General features: G+C 37.7%; 1 protein-coding gene across 6 annotated transcripts; it reads left to right on the top strand.

Moving 5' to 3' along the window:
• Window positions 1–8,411, top strand: LOC104815309 (cycloartenol synthase). Of its 6 annotated transcripts, none has more exons than XR_772078.2 (21): window positions 1–114; window positions 253–456; window positions 2,036–2,221; window positions 2,398–2,487; window positions 2,695–2,889; window positions 2,997–3,081; window positions 3,719–3,885; window positions 4,191–4,379; window positions 4,872–4,985; window positions 5,119–5,241; window positions 5,333–5,455; window positions 5,528–5,626; window positions 5,931–5,987; window positions 6,152–6,198; window positions 6,293–6,436; window positions 6,612–6,789; window positions 7,308–7,388; window positions 7,489–7,572; window positions 7,723–7,867; window positions 8,086–8,160; window positions 8,248–8,411. XR_772078.2 is itself a non-coding variant. In XM_010543656.2 (20 exons), the coding sequence occupies exons 2-19, from the start codon at window positions 259–261 to the stop codon at window positions 7,834–7,836; spliced, it is 2,274 nt and encodes a 757-aa protein (XP_010541958.1). In that variant the 5' UTR covers window positions 1–114; window positions 253–258; the 3' UTR covers window positions 7,837–7,867; window positions 8,248–8,411. The 6 variants fall into 6 exon arrangements, 4 of the variants coding, with proteins under 4 accessions (XP_010541958.1, XP_010541957.1, XP_010541956.1 ...); XR_772079.2 differs by having other exon boundaries at window positions 8,242–8,411; XM_010543656.2 differs by lacking the exon at window positions 8,086–8,160.

Below are 8,411 nucleotides of genomic sequence, written 5' to 3'. Positions count from 1 at the left end.
TTGGGCTCCACGATCTCATATCTCTGGTAATCGATATTCTTCGTGTTCTCCGTCCAGACTGGTTCCTCCACTCTTCTGCTGATCCTCTATTCTCTTCGATCGCCGTGAAATCGGGTAAAGATTGATTCCTTTGTTCGTCTCCAGGGATAATCTGTGGCGGAAAATCCATCTGAATTCATCCGATCGGTCGGCATTTTGGCCGCTCGTACTGATTTTCACCGCTTCTTTCATTGTTTTTCTACTTCTGTGTAGAGCAAAATGTGGAAGCTTAAATTTGCGGAGGGAGGTAGTCCATGGCTGAGAACGACGAACAATCATGTCGGAAGACAAGTCTGGGAGTTCGATCCGAGGCTCGGGACTCCTGAGGAGCTCGCCGAGATCGAGGAAGCGCGAAAATCGTTCGCGGAGAATCGATTTGTGCATAAGCACAGCTCCGATCTGCTTATGCGTCTTCAGGTACTTTCAATCGCATTTTTTTTTTGTGTGTTTAATCGTGACGAAACACAGTGGAACGCGGAGGATCGTATTAGTCAGTGTGATTACGTGAATCTTTGAAATGTGTTTTTTTTTTGTAACGATCTTTGAAATGTGTAGATTTATGGGATTCGTGAAATTCGATGTGAAGTGTAAATCTTTGCTTAGCCGACGAAGGTTTTTCATTTTCAGGGACATCCTTAACAATTGTCTGGTTTTTTGTTTTGTTTTTGTCTCCCTGAGAAGGGAATTCTAATGTTTTGAACTAAATTCGGCTAATTTGCGGTTTGCCGTTGACCAGCTCAGTACTCTTTCTTCAAATGGTGTTGCTTGCTCTGGTTTACAAGGAATGTGATATGATCATAAAAAAAATACAAGAATTGTAAAATATATTTACATGCATGTGCATACTCTATATACGTACATATATGCATACGTACATCGGTTTTGGGAGAGGGAGAGAGAGAAGTCGAGCTTCTCTTGAGTTTGAAGTCAATCAATTGACCTTCAAGGCGTTACGAGGACAGATTTGACTTACAAAAGCTACGTTTTTTGTCTATTCACAACCATCAACTAGAATAAGGTAGAAAATAAAGTATGACCGAAGCCAAAAGGTGTAGTGCTTAGTAGTCCCTAGTTAATCACCAATGGAAATGCAATATTTCTTCGGAAATTAACTGGACTTTTCAGGATTATGGTAACTTTGCTTTACTGGAACGTGGTATCTACCGTTTGGTTGGACAGAGAAATTCAGTATGTTGCATTAGCCAGGTTGCAGAATTATGATTTTTCCCCTTTTCTTAATCTCGAGCATGCTCCATCGATTGGTATGCGAAACTGATTTACAAATCAGATGGGCGGGTAGGGATTTTTTACTGTTTTTTCTTTTGAAGCTGCTTTAAGAAAACTGTGAGAAAAGCAACTAAATCCAGTGGTTGAAAAAGGATTCAGGTGAATATGTTGTATGTTTTCTAGTAAAACCATCTCTTAAATTAGCTGCCTGTATTTTTTTTCTTTTCCAGTTCACAACTTCCTGGTATATCTTATACCTCTAAAACTAGCTATGCCTGACATCAGTTTTGGCAAGTTATCCTGTAACAGTAGTCTCGCTTAACTTTTGCGTTTTCACCTTTAGAAGTGAGAAAGCAAAAGTAAGGATGATTTCAAGCTAAAGAGAGGATGGTTTGGTGCAACTCTGGGCTGTATTCGTACTTCTGCCAACATATCTAGAACTGATGGATCTGTACCAATTGTTCATTCCCTAATTGAGACCTGAACATGTGAGTGAATTTAGTGGGATTCCTTGGAGGACTTGTCTTTCTAACTGGCATAATCTGTTAACTCTGTGTAGTTTGCAGTTGTGTGACTTTGTTTTATGGAGGACTTGTCTTTCAGGGATTTGTTGACATCCTTTGGTGATCCATTGATATTGCCATCAAGGGCTTATATATAACATTCCTTAGGCATTCATTTTCTATGTTGGCTTCACTCTCTTATATTAAGCATTCATTTACTTTGAAATTTATCTTCTAAATCTGGAAATTCGTTTGTATTTTTGTAGTTTTCTAGAGAAAACCCTGTTCGTCAAGTTTTACCTCAAGTCGAAGTCAAAGATACTGATGACATTTCGGAGGAGATGGTGGCAAATACATTGAGAAGGGCTCTAAATTTCCATTCAACAATACAGGCGCACGACGGGCACTGGCCAGGAGATTACGGCGGTCCTATGTTTCTTCTCCCAGGGCTGGTTAGTTCGTTCTATACTGTAGAAATTTTATATCAAGACACATTTTCCATTTTTTTCTTACTATTTCTAATTATGCTTTTCTTGCTTGTCCTGATTAAACTTTATATCCCCAGGTTTCTTTTTTTAAGTATTCATTGCCTATGAGAAAAAATAATTCTGTTGTTAAAACCTTCCAGGTAATTGCTCTTTCTATAACCGGAGCACTGAATGCAGTATTATCAGAACAACACAAACAAGAAATGTGCCGATATCTCTATAATCATCAGGCAAGAACGTTTTTAATATCTTCAGCATATTAGAAGATAATTTCATTTTTCTTGCAAGGTTTATTTGGTTTTTATTCAATTTTATGTTTTCTGAAGGTACGTTCTGTTCATTCAAAAATAGTTGAACACACCATTCTCTATGTTTCTAAGAGTTCTGTCTACCTTTCTTCAGATCGTCTTTTCTAATTATAAGCAATATATATGCAGAATGAGGATGGAGGGTGGGGTTTACACATTGAGGGGCCCAGCACCATGTTTGGTTCTGTATTGAACTATGTTACCATGAGGTTACTTGGTGAAGGGCCTAATGATGGAGATGGAGCTATGGAGAAAGGACGAGATTGGATATTAAATCATGGAGGTGCTACCTATATCACGTCATGGGGAAAGATGTGGCTTACAGTACTGAAATCTTGACCCCTCTATGTCCTTTTAGGTTAAAGTCTGTTCATCATTTCTCTTTTTTGGTTCATCTTTTTGCATGACTCCCGTTGTACTGCTCGTAATAGGTACTTGGAGTTTTTGAATGGTCTGGAAATAATCCCCTTCCACCTGAGATATGGCTTCTTCCATATATATTGCCAATCCATCCAGGTGATTGCAATTAGTTAAATATGTTGGATCAAATTTTCATGCTGCATAACACTCATAAGATTGTGACACTGCTTAAGGACATTCTGTTCTAAGTCTTTCAGAGAATCGTCATTATTAACTAACTACAAGTACCACATGGTGCTTGGCATCTTGTGCTCTTGGTTTAATGGCTAATAATTAGTCTAGAGCAATAAGAAAGAAAAGAAATTCAGAAGTCACATCTGGATCATTCCTTCCTTTATCATATTCCTTGGCATGGAAGTTTATGGCTCTTCTTCCTTCGGATGTGGTTTTAATCATGTTCGTATCTGTTTTCTTTTCCCTTAAGGTTCTGAAGGTTCAAATCATGTTACTTGGGTTCCATAAATATTCTGCTTGGAAAAGTGGATGAGAATGCAGTGTGTTACCTAAAATTCTTTGTTTACGGAATTTCAAAATCTTTGCTGCTCTGTATTGTTATCAAGTTTTGCTCTGTGATAACGTATTTGCATTAAAAAAGAAGGATAAGATTTTCTTCGATTTGGCGAATATTTGTGGACTGTATCTATTTCTGATATTTATATCTGAGCCTGTAGATTTTTATGTATCTAGCACAGATGGACACATGTATGATAATACATAATTCTTTCTGCTCCAGGAAGGATGTGGTGCCACTGTCGGATGGTCTACCTGCCTATGTCTTATCTGTATGGAAAGAGATTTGTTGGCCCTATAACACCAACTGTTCTTTCACTGAGAAAGGAGCTTTTCACTGTGCCATATCATGAAGTTGACTGGAATAAGGCACGGAACCTTTGTGCAAAGGTTGGTGATATCGATGAGCTAAATTTTTATTTGTATTGTACCTAGCATCAAACAACTGATACATGTGGACTCTGCTCATACATGTCCTTACAAACAATTAGATGTTTTATTTAGACTCTGAAATTCCGAAATTATTTGTAGATAATGATTTAACTGGATAGATAGTCATCTGAAGCATCTACGATTCACAAGGAGATCTATGTTTCTGGTTTACGTGTTCTGAATGATGCCACCCTTACAGAAATTCATGAGTACAAGATCAAGAGGCAATTTGTTTCAAGCTGAAAATGATGTCTATATTGCAGGAGGATTTATACTACCCACACCCAGTTGTCCAAGATATTCTCTGGGCATCGCTACATAAGGTTGTTGAACCGATTCTAATGCGATGGCCTGTTACAAAGTTGAGGGAAAAGGCTCTAAGGACTGCAATAGAACACATACATTATGAAGACGAGAATACAAGATATATCTGCATAGGACCTGTGAACAAGGTCCGTGGTTGAAAATTTTCTCAACACTACACGTTTCTGTTCAAATGCTTTCACGTGACCATTTCACATCTGTTCCTAAGAATAGAATATATATCTGCACAGGACTTGTGAACAAGGTCTGCGGTTAAAATAGTCTCAACATTACACAATTATATTCTAATGCTTGCAAGTGGCCATTTCATATTTGTTACTGAGTCATAGGTGTTTAGGTGTTATGTAGTCCACTGAGAAATTCCCTCATAGTCAAAACCCTTTTATCTTATTGTCTTGTTGGCCTCCTTACATATTGTTAGCTTACTTTCGATCTCTGAATATAGTTAATTTCCGTTTTGGAGATTCTTCTCCTATTGTTTTTGTATCGTTCCTCCCTTCTAAATTCTTGTTATTTATTTACCCTCTGATGTTCATTTTGGAGCTAGTTAAACTTCTTACTATCTTTGTTCATATTAGTTCTTATACTTTCTTGTTGCCTTGTCTGCGTTGTCATCTCAGGTATTAAATATGCTTTGCTGCTGGGTAGAGGACCCAAACTCAGAGGCTTTTAAGTTACACCTACCAAGAATCCATGACTATCTCTGGGTAGCAGAAGATGGTATGAAAATGCAGGTACCAATTCCATTCTTTCTTTTCTTTAATGGTATTTGGTTTACCTTAAGGACCAGCAGAATATTATCTGCTTCTTTGATCAATGCGTCAAGGGTATATGGGATGAACTCTCAAATGAAACAAATATTGACAGGGTTATAACGGAAGTCAACTATGGGATACAGCTTTTGCAATTCAAGCAATTTTTGCGACCAACTTTGTTGAAGAATATGGGGACGTTTTGAAGAAAGCAAATTCGTATATCAAGAAGTCTCAGGTTTGTCATTTCCACTAGATGAAGATCAGCTCGCTGCTCATTGAGGTTCAGTATGTTTCTCTCTGTTATCGTTACTTCTCTTGTGGAATAGGTATTAGAGGATTGCCCTGGAGATCTTAGTTACTGGTATCGCCACATTTCTAAGGGTGCTTGGCCTTTCTCGACAGCGGATCACGGGTGGCCTATCTCTGATTGCACATCAGAAGGACTAAAAGTAAATTAATCTGATAAAGTAACTTTCCACGCGTCTTTTGCCGCTGGTAATGAATTTGTATTTTCTTTTTAGGCTGCTCTTTTACTATCAAAAGTTTCTCCAGAGATTGTTGGTGAACCAGTAGAGGCAAAGCGGTTATATGATGCTGTAAATGTTATTCTTTCGCTTCAGGTAAAAATTGGGTCGGTTTTAAAATTTCATTTTTAGATATCCATTGATATGTGTAGTCTGCTTGGGATTACAGCAGATTATGTACAGAGCATGTTGAACAAGCATATTCTATGTCTAATTCGAGATTGGAATAGGCAAATGAAATTCAAATTACAAGATAGTTATGAAATGAACCATGTTTGAGAGTATTGGATTGATCATGTGCTTTCTTCAAGTTCTGTTGGCTTTCCTCTTTCCTAATAATTTGTTCAATGAAAGCTAGAATTTCACGACATCTGATTAGCAGTCTAATATGTGATTTCAGAATGCAGATGGAGGCTTTGCAACATATGAGCTCACAAGGTCATACCCTTGGTTAGAGGTAGTGTCTGCATGCATATAACTCGGTTGTGTTCCCAAGCTTTCTGAAATATAGGAATTTACAAGGGTGAATACATTCACGTTCTTTCAAGTATTAGTATGTGCTTGGATGTATTGAATTCTCCAAGTTCTCTTATATCTTACACTTTGCTTCTATGGTGGCAGCTAATTAACCCAGCAGAAACATTTGGCGACATTGTAATTGATTACCCGTAAGTCACCAGAATCTTCCATCAGATCCTCTGATTTATCTTTTTTTATTGTTTCGATAATGTTGCTTGACTCGGGCTAGAATGGTTTTTATAGTTATGTGGAATGTACCTCAGCAGCTATTCAAGCTTTGACATCATTCAAGAAGTTGTATCCTGGACATCGGCAGAAAGAAGTAGATCAATGCATCAAGAAGGCAGCCAAGTTCATTGAATCTAGTCAAGCACCAGATGGCTCATGGTTTGTTGTTAGCCACTTACTAGAAAATTATTCTCTGGATTATATTTTCTCTTATCTTGGGATATACTAAATAGATAGTTTATTCTGTGGTCCCGTGTCAGCAGAATAAAAATTTCTTGTTGATTATCGGCTGTGAGAGTTTCCTTTAAACCTCAAACCTGTGGAATTTGTTTAGGTATGGATCATGGGCTGTTTGCTTCACATATGCTATATGGTTTGGAGTGAAAGGACTGGTAGCCACCGGAAAAACCTTTAGCAACTCTGCAAGCATCCGCAAAGCTTGTGAGTTTCTATTGTCGAAACAACTTCCTTCCGGAGGATGGGGAGAAAGCTATCTTTCATGTCAAGACAAGGTTAGTTTTTTCAATATTGCAGAAGCTTCTGTCCTCTTTTGTTTATTTTTCCTTCTCTTAATATGTGAAAGACCGATGAGTTATGGATGTTCGTTTCCTGTATTTTATTTTGTCTAGTGGTACCAGAGATATATCAAATCCCATTACCTTGATTAAGGAAATGATTGTGGGAAACTTGTCCAGGCCATAAAAAAGCAGGAATTTTATCAGTTCAAAACCTGGATTAAATCAAAACACAGTGGGGGAGCTAGGCTTCACTGTGGAAAGATAATCAATATTTACCTGTAATGTATGTAGTCTAACCATATGGAAAAAGGTTTAGCAAGTTTTGTGATTCAGACACAAATTCTTTTAGAGATAGACGAGAAATGAAACCAGATTAACTTGTTCCATAAACTTACTGACTTTGTGCATATTACAAAATTCGACCAGAATGCAGATACCCTTTTCCATCAGGCGATGTATTAACGGGTCTGTGTCTTGTTCATTGTTTAATGGTTATCTGTCTATTTTGATAGGTATACACAAAACTCAAAGGCAACAGGTCGCATGTTGTGAACACAGGATGGGCTATGCTCACACTTATTGGTGCTGGGCAGGTAAGACGTTTACATTCTTATACTGTAAATCTCTCATTTTGTTTCTTATCTTTTTTTTTCTTTTTTTTTTTTTGTGTTTGTTATATAATCATATGAACAGCATGAACGGGACCCGAAACCGTTACATCGGGCTGCAAGATACTTGATTAATTCCCAGTTGGAGAATGGCGATTTCCCGCAACAGGTGAGATTCTCTGACACAGTCTTTGGATAAGCTCCTTTGATTATAAACCTGTGAATTAATTGTATTTCCCCAGGTTATCTCCAATCTTAATACAATGCAGAATCAACAAATGCAAAATCACAAATCAAATATATATGTTGCATGTTGCAGGAGATCATGGGTGTCTTCAATAAGAATTGCATGATAACTTATGCAGCTTATAGAAACATTTTCCCCATATGGGCATTGGGAGAGTACCGATCTCAGGTCTTGCAAGCAGCTTAGTCGTGCCAACGACAACCGATAATTCCTCGAGGTAGTTTTCCAATGTGTTAGTGAACTTGCTTTTAACTTCGAAATCCGAAACCCGAAACCCAAGCCATAGAAGTTTGTGTCAGAAACCAAACTGTTCTGTGTTTGATCATAGTTTCTTTTTTCTGTGTGGATTTGGTCATTAGATATTTGTTTTTGCAGAATAGTTTGTGACTTTCTTTGCAACAATAAGTTGAAATCTTGGTTTTTGATACGGTTTAGGTTGATGGGGATGGACAATTCGGTTTCGGTTTTCAGTATTCGTTATTGGAGTTAACCGGCTCGAAATGGAATATAGTATGTGGTCCAGTTTTGGTTGAATCGGAATTTTTTTCTCATTTTCCGACAGAGAAGTTTTTATTCATTCTGGTTTTCTAGTTTCAGTTGGGTTTCGGTTTCGGCTCATTTGGGTTCCAAGAAATGCTGCAAATTTTCCAAACCGAAGTCGGTTTAGTTCGGTTTACAGAGACGAGCAGGTCAACTAGATATAATTTGTCCATTGTTTAGGAACTCGTGAGAAATCAATGTTTCTGCAATTGTTAATTATC

This window comes from Tarenaya hassleriana, unplaced genomic scaffold, assembly GCF_000463585.1.
Source record: "Tarenaya hassleriana unplaced genomic scaffold, ASM46358v1 Cleome23, whole genome shotgun sequence".
Taxonomy (NCBI): domain Eukaryota; kingdom Viridiplantae; phylum Streptophyta; class Magnoliopsida; order Brassicales; family Cleomaceae; genus Tarenaya; species Tarenaya hassleriana.
This window is presented reverse-complemented; position numbering and strand designations above follow the sequence as displayed.

Coding starts and splice junctions, on each gene's coding strand:
- LOC104815309 (XM_010543656.2), top strand. CDS start 259: ATGTGGAAGCTTAAATTTGCGGAGGGAGGTAGTCCATGGCTGAGAACG. Junction 457..2,035: donor ATCTGCTTATGCGTCTTCAG/GTACTTTCAATC, acceptor GTATTTTTGTAG/TTTTCTAGAGAAAACCCTGT. Junction 5,242..5,332: donor CGTATATCAAGAAGTCTCAG/GTTTGTCATTTC, acceptor CTTGTGGAATAG/GTATTAGAGGATTGCCCTGG.